General features: G+C 28.1%; 3 protein-coding genes across 3 annotated transcripts; 2 read left to right on the top strand and 1 right to left on the bottom strand.

Moving 5' to 3' along the window:
* Positions 1 to 5334: 5334 nt before the first annotated feature.
* LOC119675535 (arrestin domain-containing protein 3-like) lies at positions 5335 to 10008 on the bottom strand. Its single transcript, XM_038086742.1, has 3 exons — positions 9987 to 10008; positions 7692 to 8990; positions 5335 to 5677 (listed from the first exon to the last, which is right to left on the bottom strand). Exons 1-3 carry the CDS (start codon positions 10006 to 10008, stop codon positions 5619 to 5621), a joined length of 1380 nt encoding a protein of 459 aa, XP_037942670.1. The 3' UTR covers positions 5335 to 5618.
* Positions 10009 to 11382: 1374 nt separating this feature from the next.
* Positions 11383 to 15163, top strand: LOC119678420 (tetratricopeptide repeat protein 14 homolog). Its single transcript, XM_038090236.1, has 10 exons — positions 11383 to 11471; positions 11789 to 12081; positions 12162 to 12379; positions 12435 to 12646; positions 12716 to 12925; positions 12992 to 13392; positions 13445 to 13528; positions 13649 to 13806; positions 13858 to 14036; positions 14235 to 15163. Exons 2-10 carry the CDS (start codon positions 11802 to 11804, stop codon positions 15091 to 15093), a joined length of 2601 nt encoding a protein of 866 aa, XP_037946164.1. The 5' UTR covers positions 11383 to 11471; positions 11789 to 11801; the 3' UTR covers positions 15094 to 15163.
* A 222-nt stretch (positions 15164 to 15385) lies between these two features.
* LOC119675534 (adenylate kinase 4, mitochondrial-like) lies at positions 15386 to 16096 on the top strand. Its single transcript, XM_038086741.1, has one exon. The coding sequence runs from the start codon at positions 15386 to 15388 to the stop codon at positions 16094 to 16096; it is 711 nt and encodes a 236-aa protein (XP_037942669.1).
* The last annotated feature ends 580 nt before the right edge of the window (positions 16097 to 16676 follow it).

Here is a 16676-nt window from a genome sequence, read left to right as displayed (position 1 = left end):
TGCATTCCTCACGAAAGTAATTATGCTTTCGAAATATTTGCACACATTAATGTCAGATATAGGTATATATCCAGGATAACGAAACTACCTGCAGATAAGGAGAAGAAGTTATGCCATATCTCTCTAAAATCAGAGACAGGGAGCTGCTATTGCTGAACAGGATATGCATTCGACTTATCACAGGGTTTCTCACTGGACATTGCGGAATTAAGAAGCATTTATCATGAAGAAGAGAACAACTTTAACTGCAAAACACATTCTGTGTCACTGTGATAGTCTCGCTAGACTCTGACTTTGGCACTTATCAACTGCCTATCCACTCATAACGGAAGTAGGCAACATCTCTTTAAGGAACTATTATTTATTTATAATTATATCTGCCTTACTGGCAATATGTAATTGAAAGAATATTAGTACAACATATAAAGATAATACATAATATTAAATCAATATTTAACAAATACAATTTTTTCAATCAGTATGTTAAGAAACATATATAACATTTTTCACATTAGAACATAGCATTTAGCAAGTCTGTTAGGATTGAGCGTTTAAGTCTTCTAGTGTAAGCTGTTTCTTTCATCGGTAATATCTGAAGTTCCGAGTTTTCATGTGTAAATAGTCGAGTTATACGCCTTGCAATAGCCGCTTTTATTACCTCGGTTATTAGCTCCAAGGAACATAGAGGCATTAAATGGATGTGATATAGTTTCCAGCCCTTTCTTAAATCTAATCTAATCTTATAATATATATATATATATAATATAGTTATAACTCATAATATTATAAATAATATAATCAACAGTTATGAGTTATTGAGAATGTGGAAGTTATATCTCGTGTTCCGTTCAATTAGATCAATGGAAGATATTGTTTAACCATTCGGGTGTGCAAACTTCCGCTATTTAGCTTTCATTACGTTCATTACAACTTCAAATACATGGAAACATGGTCTAATTTCCGTATATAAAAACGTCATCTAGGCATGTAAGGCTATGACCACACACATGCAATTTAAACCGTCTTAGATACGCTCCTACTTAGATTTGGTACAGTATTAAACAAAAGCGGCTAAAAATGTAGTTCTGCATGTCGTAACATGTCTCAAAAAACTCCTTTGGCTTTCCGTATTGCACTACTTCGCTAATGATTCGTTTATATAAATTTTAACAATATTATTTATCTAATAATTATAATATTATTTATCTAATAAAAGAAAATGTATCAATTACGTTCCGGATCGCGTCATAAGATTTCATTAATTATAACCGAATCAGCAACTATTAAATGTGACTATAACTTTTTTACTTTTTGCCTTACGTAAATTGTGAATACATATGGACTTTTTTAACTTAACACTTATTAAAATAAACTTAAATAAATAAACTTAAAAGGGTCTTTAAAGCCCACTCATAGGTTAGCGAAAAATTAAGGTAATTTTAAAAACCTTTAAATAAACCTATTGTTAGTTAAAGCGTAAAATTTTTTCTTCTTTAATAAAACATCGACCCACTCACCAATGTGAATTCATATAGGGCACTTCCATATATAAATTTAAACAAAATTCAGAAGTTCATGTTTCAACATTTTATTCTAAATAAATGTTAATATATAAATAATTGCAAAACAAAAAATTTGTGATTTTAAAGATTTAAAGTTAAATATAATTTAATGTTAGTAAATACATTCAAAAATTCTTGTAAAAGATTGTTTTTTATAAAAACAAATGTTCGTTATTGAGATATAGAAGTAAAATCTTAAAAAAAACTATCGGTAATAAAATAAATTCGAAAAGTAAATTTTAATTGACTAAAAATATAAATATTCAAAAATGTATAAAATTATAATAAAACATAATTTTTAACTATATAATAAAATTCAATATAAAATAATACAAAAAATAATAAGTACTTAAAAAATAACATAAATCGTTTTAAATTATTGCTTCACAGATCAGAGTCGATATGAGTTTTAATATAAATAAATAATGTATAATGTTAAAGTATATGTAGCAAAAACATAAACACATTGTTAAGACTATGAATGACACATAATATTTTTTAAAAATAATGACAATTCAAATTAAATTTAGAAGATAATTAAGAAATTTTTATTTTATTTAAAAACAATGCCATCAATAATAATTATAATAAATGATATCACAAAAGTAGTATAACATAAATGGACGGAGGAATAAAAAAATTAATTTAAATTAAATAACGATGAGATTTTTTTAATATATTTATAAACAACTCAGAGGAGTTTCTATCGTACGATTCCGAGCACACGGATATCAAAATGGATTTTAATAGAGTCAGGTATTCGGGCAACTTTTTTCTGTCGGCGATATGTCGATATAGGTTTAATATTTATAAAAACTTCCAAGACATCGAAAATTTTTAACTTTTCACATTGATTATACCTATACACCCACTATTTTGGGGCTAGCAAAATATACACTAGTTGTCCTATATGCAATTTTAAATTAATTAGACAAAGATGGGGTAACATGAATGAGCTTTTACTCATTGGTAATGTTCCTCATAAAAAAATTACCGACGATATATCTTAAACTAAACTATATCGACATAAGGCGTAGTGGAAAGTTGTTTAAAATAGCTGCCTTTACTAATATTCATTATCAAATAGACGTGGCAAGAAAATCGGAATCGTACCATTTCATGCATTGCTTTGGAGATCTTATATTTGATATAACTTTTTATTATTACATTATCAATATAAATAAGATAAAATGTTATACCGAAATGAATAACTCAAGCTTACAATTCTTATTAATATTATTAATATATATTATAAATGATAGCTTTGCTACATATACTTTTCGTATTGCAAAATTATTTAATAATAAATATGCAAAGTAGAAATTAAATTATTTAAGTGAACTTCATTTAAAAAAAAACTATATATATATATAAAACGTATGTAATAAATAAATATTTAAATTATTAATTAGAAAAGAAGCAAATATAAATTATATAAATAAAATTCGAAAAACTCAAAGAATTCAATTCAAAAATATCTCGTTTCGAGCTGCATTTGGATTTGTGTTTATGTTTGGAAGCTTTGGTTTTATCAAAGAGCTTCATATAAATTAAATAAATAGAATTACAATGTATAAATCAATTTAAATAAATTTCTGTTAACATTATATTCGATTTTGTTTAAGCAAGAAAGGCTTATATATATGTATATATGATTGCAAACACGCTTTGCAACAGCGTGAACACAAATTGGTGTTAGTAAAAAAATCTTAACCAACGCGTTAAATTAAATAAATATTACATTTATATAAATTTATACAGATAATGCGTATATAAGAATATATAACTGTAATGATATTAACTAATTAAGACTACAATGATTTGTTGTGTGTATACATGATTACAATTAAAACAGTTTGATATATAAAATCTACTTAATCGTAACTAATGAATATATGTATATATTTTTATTTCAATATATATAAAAATTTGTTGATCTATGCTTTGCTATTAAAAAATTTGTATATATAATAAATTCATAAATTATTGCTTTTTCATTAATTAATTATATTTGAGAAATTATTCATACACTGCTGATATAAAGCTTTAATGTAAAATACAATTTGTGCGTCCTAATCATCGTTTAACAACCTTCAAAAATTATTTTAATATGTTTTATATTAAGTTTCGCTTGTACGCTTATATTGGTCCATTTAACTGAAAAATTAGTACAGTTATTGGTAACTTATTTATTGTAAATAAATATATAGGTTTTTAACAGATGAAAATATTCTAAGCTTTACGTTTTTGTAAAGCTAAAGGTCAAAACAAAATTAAAATTAATTTAAATTGATTTTCATTTTAACGATATAACTCGAATGCTTGTTTGTGAAGGATATTTTAATATTTGATAATTGAAAATTATGAATTTAATATAAAAAACATAGATGCAGTTTTTGTTTTGATGACATACTTATGTGATAAATAAATATGTATTAGGGAAGTCACATTGACAAAATAATAAATCAATTACAAAAAAGAATTTGTTTGTTATATATTGGATTAGACTTCATTGTATGAAATATATATTTCAAATCCATATGAAATCCATATTTCAAAAAAACTAATTTTGAAAATATTGTTAAAAAATATTTCATATGGAATAATACATAATATAATATTTTACAAACTCCTTAGAATCATAACTTAACTATAGTTCGTTTCAACTCTAATGACAGTGATAATGATATTCTCAAAGGTCTCTAGAAATGAGAAGGAGGGGTTTATCGGTGCGCATCGTTTTTCTTTTGATGACATACTTATTTAACAAATAAATATGTATTAAGGAAGTCACATTGACAAAATAATAATTTAATTTCATAAAAGCATTTGTTTGATATATATTGGATTATACTTCCATTGCATGAAATATACTAATTCCATATTTCAAAAAAAAAAAAATAATTTTAAAAATATTGTTAAAAAATTTCATATGGAATAAAATATATAATATAATAATTTCACAAACTTCTTAAGGATAATGATCCGGGGCATCGGATCATGGTCAGTGTATGACTAGTCGAACAACACAAAAGAAAATTTGTTATTGTAGAAGACATATATTTATTAATATTGTGTTATCATTTTCGTTACATTATCTTATTGATAAGTGTGAAAGACAAAAAGAATTTAAGTCTTCCTATATAATTTGAGGATTAAAAGTGTGGTTTAAATTCAAAAAATTTTATATATTATAGTAAAAAATTTTTTGCTTATTTTATACAGATTGCTCTTACTATGAACATCATTTAATTCTGTCAGAATAAATTCAATATCATTAGAGTTGAAACAAACTTAATTTGTCTTAGCACTTAAATTCGGAGCAAAAGCTAAAAAAGCGTGGATTTAATTTACTGTCTAAGCGTTTCCTGACTCAATAACAATATTTTAATAACTTTTTTATTTTATTCTAAACAAAATCTAACAAGTTCTAGTTTAAACTATTTAACTATAATAACATTAAAGCAATATATACTGCATATTGATATTACAATTTACTTAAAATAATTTTCAAATAATTGATTAATTATTCGATATTCATTATAAATATTAGCAAAAATAATCTTTACTTAAATTTACATATTTTTTAAATATTAATTTCCATTAAGTTGTAATTAAAGTAAACTATTCGTTCTGTGCGATATCGTAATGACAAAAATTTTTGCTAATTTAAAGATTACTTGAGTGTATGTAATATTTTTTATATTGCCAAGCCAAATTCAACTTTTAATTTCATATAATTATTAATAGATATTTTTTATTTTAATGTTTCATTTATAAGTCGATATAATTTTGTATACTAACATAGATAACGCACTTTTCCATTCTAAGTCTTTAGTATTTGTTTTAGTGTTTGAGATTATTATCTTAAGCAAATTGCAAAATAGTGCGTAGCCTCAAAAGAGACTTCATACTCCAATACGTGCTTTGTGTCTTCTGTTTATGCCTTTAGTTTCTGGGTGGGTTTAGTAACTTTGTTCCAAAACTCTTAACTTTAATTTTTGTGATTTTAATGGTTTGTATTGCATGAGATTCTAAAAAAGTTTAAAATATTTTTTATTTCGGTAAATCCAGCGGTGCAGTAGCATTGCCGAAAAGTTCTTCGTATGATGGAGCTATGAAATAAATAACATAATATTAGTATTCTAATTTGAGCTTATAATTAAAGTGGATTAAGCGAAGTTTGCATATAAAAAACATATTTTGAATTTTAATAAATTTACACTTATTTAGATTTGTATCTTTTATTAAAATAAAGTGTTATCTCTTATACGTTATATTAAAAACTAATAAGGTAAATAGTAACAAAAAATAAAAGCTAATAGAATTATTAAATACAAAACAATAAGGTAAGACAAATAGAAATTGAATGATTATTAATCTCAGTATGTTTTGTTTCAAAGAAACATAATAATGAACTAACTAAAAACTTTCAAATAAAATTAAAATATTTTGATCATTAAAATTTTCAATAGAGATATTAAACAAATAAAAAACTAACAATATAAAAATTTTTTAAAATAAAATTGAATGTTAATATCAGAAACTGAAGAATTCAATAAGCTTTTATCTTTAATAATTATATAATATTATATAATATATAAATAATATATAATAATAATATATAATAATATATAAATATTATATAATATATAAGAAGAGAAGTAAATAAATAATTAAATGACAATAAAAAATTTAAGTAAATAAAAAAAATAATATAAATTTTAATAATAGTTTACGCTAAATAAATTAAAAAATAATAAGTAATAATAATAATTATAATAAATAACAATAATAAATAACGATAAAAAATAATAATAAATAACAATAATAAGTAGATATAATAATAAATAATAATAATAAATGGTAATAATAATAATAAGTAGTAATAATATTAATAAATAATTATTATAATAATAAAGAGTAATTATAATAATAAGTAATAATAGTAATAATAATAATAATAATAATAATAATAATAATAATAATAATAATAACAATAATAATAATAATAATAATAATAATAATAATAATAATAATAATAATAATAATAATAATAATAATAATAATAATAAGAAATAATAATAATTAACAATAATAATAATTAACAATAATAATAATAAATAATAATGAGTAATAATAATAATAAATAATAATAATAAATAATAATATAAATTATAATATTAATAATAAATAATTATATATATTATAATAATAGTAAATAACAATAAAAAATATTAAATAAAATTAAATAATCATAAAAACAATAAATAAATAAATAAATTATAAATAAAATGTTATTACGACCAATATTCAATTAGCTTTTTTATTTGTTACTGGGTTTAGTTCGTTTATTTAACACATAAATTTATAAAAATGTTTTTTAAATAAAATAAAAAAAATACACTTTTTGAACTGTGTTAAATATTTAGTTAAATTTTAATTTTTATACAAAATTATTATATCATTATTATACACTGAAGATGGTATACGAAATAGACCGAAACATTTGTAATATTAATAATTTTGTATAAAAATTAAAGTATAACTAAATATTTACCACAGTTTAAAAAGTGTAAATTTTTTATTTCATTTAAAAAACATTTTTGTAAATTTATGTGTTAAATAAACACAAAGTCCAGTAACAAAAAAAAAAAAAACAATTATATAATAAATAATAATAAAAATAAAAAATAAGTATATAATAATAAAAATAAATAATAAATAATAATAATAATCATTGCAAATAAGTAATAGTAATAATAAATAATTATAATAATAAATAATTTTAATAACAAATAATAATAATAACAAATAAATATTATAATATATATAATATATAATATATTATAATATAATAATAATTAAAAATAATAATAATAATTAAAAATTATAATAAATAATAATAATAATTAAAAATAATAATAAATAATAATAATAATTAAAAATAATAATAAATAATAATTAATTAAAAATAATAATAAATAATAATAATAATTAAAAATTATAATAAATAATAATATTAATTAAAAGTTATAAGAAATAATAATAATAATTAAAAATCAGAATTAAAAATTATAATAAATATAAGATTAATCTACGTCTCTATATATTAGAAAATTGACTTACGTTGTTCGTGTGCTCCTGGTGGCTCTCGTCCTCGCAGATAAGATGTTGATGGCAAAGGTGAATATTGTGGTGAATCTGGCAGTGCGTATGCTGAGAAATGTGGTGGAGGATAGGAACTAACCATACGTGGACTACTCGAATATGGCATATACGGCACATTCGAACTACGAAAACTGTTACGAGTAGTTGGGCTATTGAACTGGGAAGATGAGCCTGAAGTATATGATAAAGCTGCACCACCGACAGCTGGACTTAATGTTGCCGCAGAAGAATCAGATGTCGTAGAATTAATTGAACTGGATTCGCTAAATTGTGCTGAATGCGTTGGTGATCCTATTAATGTATCTAACATGGGATACGCTGCAAACGCTGATGTGGCAGAGTCAAATGAATTGCTCATATTATTAGCAGCAGTGGAATTGTTTTCATTTGTTGCATATGTCGGTGGAGGACGTGGTGGTGGAGGTATTGACATAGTTACACCATTACCTTCAACATATGAGTACATTTTAAATGGCAAATTAAGCACTAAATTCTTAAAGAAACCACGTAAAACAGCTTCAACGCGTAGCTCATAGGATATATTTATGACACCGCTAAATTGATCATCTGATGGTTGTGCTGTAATTGGCAGAAGTAGTTCATGAGCAAATGACCGTTCACTCTTTTTTTGCACAGCTCCTGTTTCTTTACATAATATGCTAACACATTCAGTTTTCTGTATGCGTAAAGGCACATGGCTGTAGTACCAAATGTATTGCAACACTGAGAAACGCAACTTTTCGACATTGGTTGTGCTATTGTTGGTAACGGTAACACATATACGCATTGGTTCACCGCGTACTGCAAAGTCTTCCGGCAACAATGCTACCATTGTTATTGGACGTGTACCAAATAAACTAATCGTTTTCGTTATTTGCTTTTCTAAGGATGTAGGATTGGCACGATATGTTGCATGCAAAGGCATATGCTTTACCACTTTAATGGGAATGATATGACGTTCATCGAAAGTCCATGGACGCTGTATGAGTACACGCAGTTTATACTTTATGGAACCATAACTGCCTTTAAAGCTGGATGGTAGATTCCATTCTAAAGGCATGGAAAAGTCAAAAGTGTGTTCACCAGGATTTAACTCAACACCTCGCGGCTCAAACGCAGCCAGCGGGCTTTCGCTGTGTGCATAAATTTCTTTACTGGAATAGAATAAACTACGTGTTGAGGTTTCATTGTTCGAACTTTTGCGCATTATTTCCATCCATTTGCATTTTCCCTTACCGGTAATTTGGACTTTGATAGCTACAACGAGAAATATTTTATTAAATCAAAATATTTTTGTCTTATATGAAGCATATTTAAACAAAGGTTAAATAATACGACAATGTAGATTAGATCTAGATGTATTATAGAGTAGATAATTTATTGCCTAATATAGAATATAATATGCAGGCGTCTGAAATTAACTATAACTTTGGAAGTTTAATTTTTTTATCAATACTGAAATGAAACGAATTCACCGATATTTTATGCAAAACAGAATTTTAACTTAATCACCATACTTTATTCTTTAATAAAAATTATAATTTATTAATTATATTTAAACAAATTATATTTTATTGCAGTATTATTCCGATATTTCAACTAATTTCGATAGTCATCTTTAAGGAACTGAGTTCCCTCAAAAAGAGACTCAGTTATCTTCAGACGCAATATTTTTATATATCTTACTGAAATAGCCACACTGTTTAAAGTGTAGTATACCTGCCTAGCACCACTGCTATGTGTCACCAATGATTTAGTGATGCGCATTACAGAACTGATTCAGCCACTGTTAAGCATGCTTCAAAATAGTTATTCCTAACACCATTTATATGCTTCACCCGTTATGTAGGGAGATGGATTACAGAATTGATTCCAACCGAATAGATTAAATTAATGATTAGTTAGTTGAAATAAACAAAAACTCTCCGATTAAAAACATATTTTTTTCACTGCTTCCAATAAAAACAAAGTTTTTTTTCAAAATTATACCAAATCGCGCCAATTCGGATATAAAACTAACAATAACTTAGATTTCAAACTTTCGTTCACGTACTTATATCCTCAATACCATGCAGTGGATCTTTATAACGGAATGTTAAATATACAACTTTACAGTTAAAAGGTTAAGGCTTTAAAAAAAAAACAGGATAAGCCAAGAAAATTATATAAGAGTAAGGGCTGCAAGAGTATCAAGTGAAGAGTGTTTTATAACCGAAAAGAAATCATTGAAACCATCAGAACAGTGAAGATTACCGCATTTCTCTTTAGTATTCATAGGTATAACTAATGATGTCTTCGACTAGTAAATTTGGATTCAATCTAGATTTATTCTCGATCTGTCAAATTTTGGTGCCCAATCAATCGTTTTTAGAGTAATCTAGCATTTTTGTAGTTGCGTTCGTAGGCGTTTATATTTTTCATAAATACATATATACATATGTATGTCGTATAAAAACACACTAAATCTACCAAGTCATAAAAATCAGCTGTTAATCTTGTTACTCTGGAGAAATATGTAGAATGTTATATATTAATCTCAATTTTACTCGAGATTTATCAACCAAAAACCAAAATTGCACTAAAAGTGAATGTTGATTGAAAAAGTTACCCAGATTTACCAATCGGAAGCGGCATAAATCTGAATGCACTCTCATGAAATTAAAGTTATAATAAAAAAAATAAAAAATTTTGGCAACTTTATCTTGAATAAAATACTGTATATAAAGATTTAATTAAATAAATTCAAAACTTCATATACCTATGTATCTAGTTCCGCTAAGACAAAAAGAAGGAAACCTATTCGTTTCCTAATGTCAAGCAAACTACTAATAATATTACAGCGTCTGAACTAGGCATCTTAAGGTACATCCCCATCAAAGCGAACGCTTGCGAACAAACGAACTTTTGCAGGTACCATTACCTGCGAATGCATGCTTAAATATTTTACATTTCAACAGGGGATTTTAACTGTGCGTAAAAAATACGTTTAAAAATGTCATTTAGGAGAAAAAAGCGTATTCACAATAGCAAATTGCAGATAAACACAATAAAGTTTGGGATATGTTAAAGAAATTTCAACTTAATTTAATTTATTTTTAATAAAACTTAATTTAATTAACGATTTTTTATCATATAGTGATATAAAATAATTTAATTTTATTCGAATTTTACTGTAATATTTGCTTTTCTTATTGTTTAGTCTTTTATTTCACTGTTGGGCAGTTTCACTGCTGTAATAATCGTTCATTTAATTATTGTTCAGTGTTTAACAATAGCTTCATTCGGTCGCACCGATGTGCGTCATAAAACAACATCTAATTTTAAATTTATGAAAGAAGAAAAACCTAACTATTTATTATTTAGATATCTGTTTCAATTTGATGTAACTTATGCAAATTACTTTTATTTTTCACATATAACTAATTACACATCTAAACTAATATGTCAACGGTAACTAACATCGTACAATCCTAAAAATTAACTACAAGTACTAATAAAAAATTAATCACTATATTTCAAAATAATTAGCAAACCAAATATTTTATATATTAAAACTATTGTGACCCATTCGATTTTAAAACACAACTGCATTATCAACTCTGAGATTGACATTTGAAAAGTTGGCATCACTTTGTACATTTTGTTATTATTTTATTCTGACATTCAAGAATCATTTATGGAGTACAGAAATGGCTGCTTGACGCATTGAGATATTTAGATATTTGGTTAGGATAAAAGGTAAGTGGGAAGTGTAATATTTTAGTTTTTATCAAGTTAATTTTGCTGAAGTGCTAAAAAATTAATAATCGTTATTCGTGTTTAAAAAAATAATATTTGTGCTCATATTGTGAGTTTTTTACTACGTCGTTTCGTGTACAGACACCGTTCGTCGCATTCGTCAATTCGGTAAACGCCTTAATGCAAGCATATATACAGTTTTACTGCACAATATGAGTATCGATTCATATAAGAACAGATATGTGTATATGCACGCAAAATTCGTATGAGTTGATTTTATATTTCAGAAGTTGTACTTTGTGTATATTTTAATTTAGAATAAAAAAAAATATGAACTCGAATTTTTTATCGAGAGCATTGTGCTTTCACGGGCAGCCAATGCAAAAAATATGGGAGGATGAAAGAGGCACAGGTGACTTACAAAACTGCGGTCTGCCAGCAGAAATCAATTATTCCATCTATCAAGAACGGCAGAAGCACTTTACTTTTCAGGACCGTGCCAAACGATTGAAATTACATCAGTTTTTTGCTAAAAAGGCTACGGATTTGTATGATAACGAATTGACACCGGATCCCAGCAAGGCAAACAATAATGAAAATGCAGAAAAAGGTAATATAATGTATAAATTGTTGTGTAATGTTGGACTGAAGAAGTCAATCCTTTATTCCAATTAAATTTCAAACTTCTAGCCAAGTCTTATGCAGCTGTATTGCCACCATATGAAGTTTTCGTCAATAAGCATAAGGATAAAGTAAGAAGATGGCGTTGCATTTTGGATGCCATTAAGCCTGGTGACCTGATATATGTGGCAATCACAAAGGCACCTAAACCAGGTTCAGCTATAAAAGTGCAACCATTATGCACTGCACCACCTTTGGTTCGTCATCTGGATGATATACCAACAAAGGTATATATTGTTGTATGGTTGTTGTGAAACAAATATTATACATATAGTATTTAAGGCTTTCCTGCAACAAGTTAGTACAGCAAAATTGCCGTTGGATGAACACGGCAAGCCGCGCTGTTTTGCTGTTAACGACCACGTGTATTGTGAAGTTTTGGAAATTTCAGTGGATGCTGATCGCTTGCTATTAGGAATAGAAAACGTTTTTCCTAAGAACGGTAATGTGCGTTTAGGTTTGGTTAACGCACATAATTTGCCGAGCTACTACAAGTAGGTCTTATATAAGTTTGATTTTCAATATTAACTATTTGTTTTTATTATTTCGCTTCCACAAAAAAGAAAGTCTATAAAACGAGTTTCAGATAATTATGAAGAAAATTTGTTAAAATCGAGTGAAGCACAAAATCCTAATTACGATGTACTATTTGAAATGAATGGTTTAGATGTGGATGATAACTTCTCGTTAATGAGCTCTTTAAAATACGGATTTCAGAAAAAAGATTATGCTAAGGAACTACGCCAAGCTCAAGCATATAAATGGGCTTTTCGGTATCTCTTATATTTTATTGAATTATATATAAAATTATGTTTTCTCATCTAATTTTAATATTGCAGTTCCGTTGCTGAAGGTATTGATTACTTCAAGCAAGGTAAACAACTGGAAGCATTTCAATGCCTTAATAAGGCATTAATAATTGATCCAAGAAATGAGGAAGGACTCGTTGCTCGAGGTGCACTTTATGCAAATAAAGGCAGTTTTTTGAAAGCAATCGAGGACTTCGACAGTGCAATGAAAATAAAGCCAGAACATGCTAATGCACGTAAATACATGGGCGAAACTTTAGTAGCACTTGGCCACAGCTATAAGGAAGATAATCGTCTGGAGGAAGCAATAAAAGCTTATACCGACTGTTTAAATCTCATACCCAACCATGAACAAGCACGCTTATCTTTGGAAGCCATACAAAAAAGCCGTAACAGTGGGCAGATATTCGATAATATTTTGAATATACCAGGTAATGTAAACAATTGCCTAGAACGACATTGTATAATATATAGACATGTCAGGTATGTCGCGGCCAGTAAAGCATGATTCAACAGAAGATGAAAGTTCAACAGATTCTGACAGTGAATCATCTGTAGAATGTGCAGGTACGTTAAAAACATTCCACTTTCCTTATATACAAAGTCAGTTATCAGTTTTGTTAATGGTAAGAAAACAAATATATATACGATCACATATAATCAGCTAGTCGTATGCTTTAATTGCAGCACCAAGTAAGGAAACTTCAGTTTCTCCGTTTAGCAAACGCAGCAGTATGGATATGAATACTTGTACCAAACAACAGTACAAGCAGCCCTTTTATATGGCAGCACAGAGTACCTTGCCACCTAATACGATGTTGCGAAACGATTTAAATGACTTTAAGGTAATTTCCAATATAACGTAGAATCGCTAAAGAATTTCTGTTTGCTCGCAGCTTGACGATGACGACACTGAGTCACTTGTGCGTAAGCTACTGTTAAAAACTTCTAAATATACTAAGGAGAAAAATAAGAAATCAAAAAAGAAAAAAAGCAAGAAAACAAAAAAAGAACACCGTAAAGAACGAAATTTAGAAATGCAAAAGGAGCAATTAAGTGTAGAACCAAGTACCAGGTGAGTAATGCGATTTGTGTTTTCCATTTCGTGTCTTGAACAGAATTTTCACACTTTTCGAGCTTTAAATTTTCGTTTTCGGTAGTATAGATTTCGTCGTATACATACGGTTATGTGATAAAAATATGTAATAAACACAATCGTTATTTTTAATATTTTCTGTCAATGTTCGAATAAATAATCTATTTTAATTTTCAGTTTCTTCAATAACGTTAGAATGAATAGTAACTACCAGAGTGCTGCTGCATTGAATCGTCGCGAAAAATCAGAGACTCCTCCACCAAAAGCACCATCTATGCGTCTTCCGGAATCATATACCTTTTCAAACACCACTCCGTATGGCAATAGTGCAACAATTCCCAAACAACAGGAACCAACGCCAGCTAAGTTCTCATTTCAAATTAAGAAGGCAGTCAAAATTGATAAATTCGGTCTAGTGCGTATAGCAACCCCTACAGATAATAGCTTAGAGACTACAAGGCGTACGCCTTCACGTTCTCGTTCACGCTCCCGAAGTCGTTATAATTCTCGTACAAGAAGTTATTATTCACGCTCACCAAGCAGTGGTCGACGTTATCGTAGAAGAGAACGTAGTCGTTCGCGTTCATCATCGTATGACCGTTATCGAAGACGTTCTCGTTCGCGTTCCAGAACACGTTCTCGTTCCCGATCCCGTTCGCGACATCGCAGTGTTCGTGGACGTGAATATGGCAGACGACGAACTCCTTCCCCGTTTGTGCCTCGCAAGACTCCACTACGTGGTAGACGTTCAGGTTCACGCTCACGTTCACGTTCACGAGAGCAATCAGATTATCGAAGTAAGGAGCGTGAGCAACGTTTTGGTAATCGCACTTGGGTTCGCAATGCAGCACAGGTACCACATAAACTATCTAGTCCCTCACCAATATCTAAGCGTTGGGAACATGATAAATATAACGACAACCAGGATGATGGTCCATCAATTGAGGAAATAGATGAAATAATTAACAAAGCTCAAAAAGAACGCAAACAGGAGATTATAAACCGTGATAAGGATATATTGAAGAAACGTAATTAATAACATTAGTATTATGGTATCTATTGTATTATGCATCAATAAATCGCATGTTGCGATTGAAATTTTTTAAGTTTACTTTTTTTTAATATTTAAAAATAATCAATTTACTCAAGTTTTCTACCATGTAGCCATTAATGTAAACAAAATGACATTTCATTGAATAAAGTCAAAATTAAATTATAACAAAATGTTTTAGATTTTTGTATTTGATAGAATTTGTAGTTTTCCAGCTTCTGGTTTTGGTCTAAATTGTTTGTCCGTTTGTTTGCCGTCTAGTTTTGTGTCTGCCAATATGTCTGCAATATTTAATGCCATTGTCGTTGGTGCTCCTGCATGTGGCAAGACGACCATAGCAAAATTTATAGCAAATAAATTTGATTTTCTGTACTTGTGTCCAAGAGAAGTTGTCGCTTACCACATAAGCATGCGCACAATTTTCGGTACAAAAACCAAAAAGTACATGTACGAGGGTCGTACGGTACCTGATGATTTGATTTTTGACACGATGTTGGATTGTATAGAAAAGTTTGAAGGAAAATCCTGGGTCTTGGACAGTTATCCACGTACCATTAAACAAGCGAAGAAATTACAAGACATGGCATGTGTAGATGCAGCCATAAATTTGATATTACCTCCAGAAAAAATTGTAGAGCGGTCGAAAAAACGCTGGGTACAACTGCCATCAGGCCGCGCATATAGTATGGATTACAATTTACCTAGAGAACGTGGAGTGGATAATATAACTGGACTAAAAATAGTACAATTACCAAAAGATCGCCCTGAAGTTGTAAAAAAACGTTTGGAGTCCTATGAGATACGTTCCAAGCCAGTAATGAAATACTTGGAAAATCATTTTTCGCTTACAAGTTTTAATGTAGCAGATATGAATGTTAAAGCAAAAATAGAAGATTTTATAATTGCAAAATTTTGTAAAAAGATTTGTGGTGAAAGATTAGGCGATAACGTAACTGATCAACATGATGAACAAGCTGAATGCTCTTGAACCAGAGAAAAAGCAACTTAAGATCACTGAGAAATATTAAGGTAAGAAAGAAAAAGGCAATCAATATGGGTAGATAAGGAGGAAGCGGGAAAATTCCATTGTTCAAATTCAGAAACTACTTATGCAATGGAAGCGTTTAATTGACACTATTAACAAGAGAATTTATAAAAAAATTTTCGAATTGACAAAACATGCTTTTGTTAAAAAAAGTCAAATGAAAAATTATAAACTAATTTAAGTTTGTCCAATATGTCCAACAGTTTTCGCATAATACTGACGGGAGCCCCAGCAGCTGGAAAGGGTACTATTTCAAAACTTATTATCAAAACTTTTGACTTCGTGCACATATCACCCGGAGACATACTCCGACAGAATATACGTAGCAACACTAAATTGGGCAAAGAAGCTAAAAAATTTATAGATGAAGGAAAATTAGTACCCGATAAAGTTGTTTCTGATATACTTAAAAAACGGTTATTAGAATTGAAGCAAAAATCCATCATACTGGATGGTTACCCACGAACATTAAAACAAGCCGAAACACTGAAAGAATGGATTTGTGTTGACGCTGTACTAAACT

This window comes from Teleopsis dalmanni, chromosome 2 (assembly GCF_002237135.1).
Source record: "Teleopsis dalmanni isolate 2A chromosome 2, ASM223713v2, whole genome shotgun sequence".
Taxonomy (NCBI): domain Eukaryota; kingdom Metazoa; phylum Arthropoda; class Insecta; order Diptera; family Diopsidae; genus Teleopsis; species Teleopsis dalmanni.
Note: the sequence above shows the minus strand (reverse complement) of the source record. Positions and strands in the feature narration are given on the sequence as shown.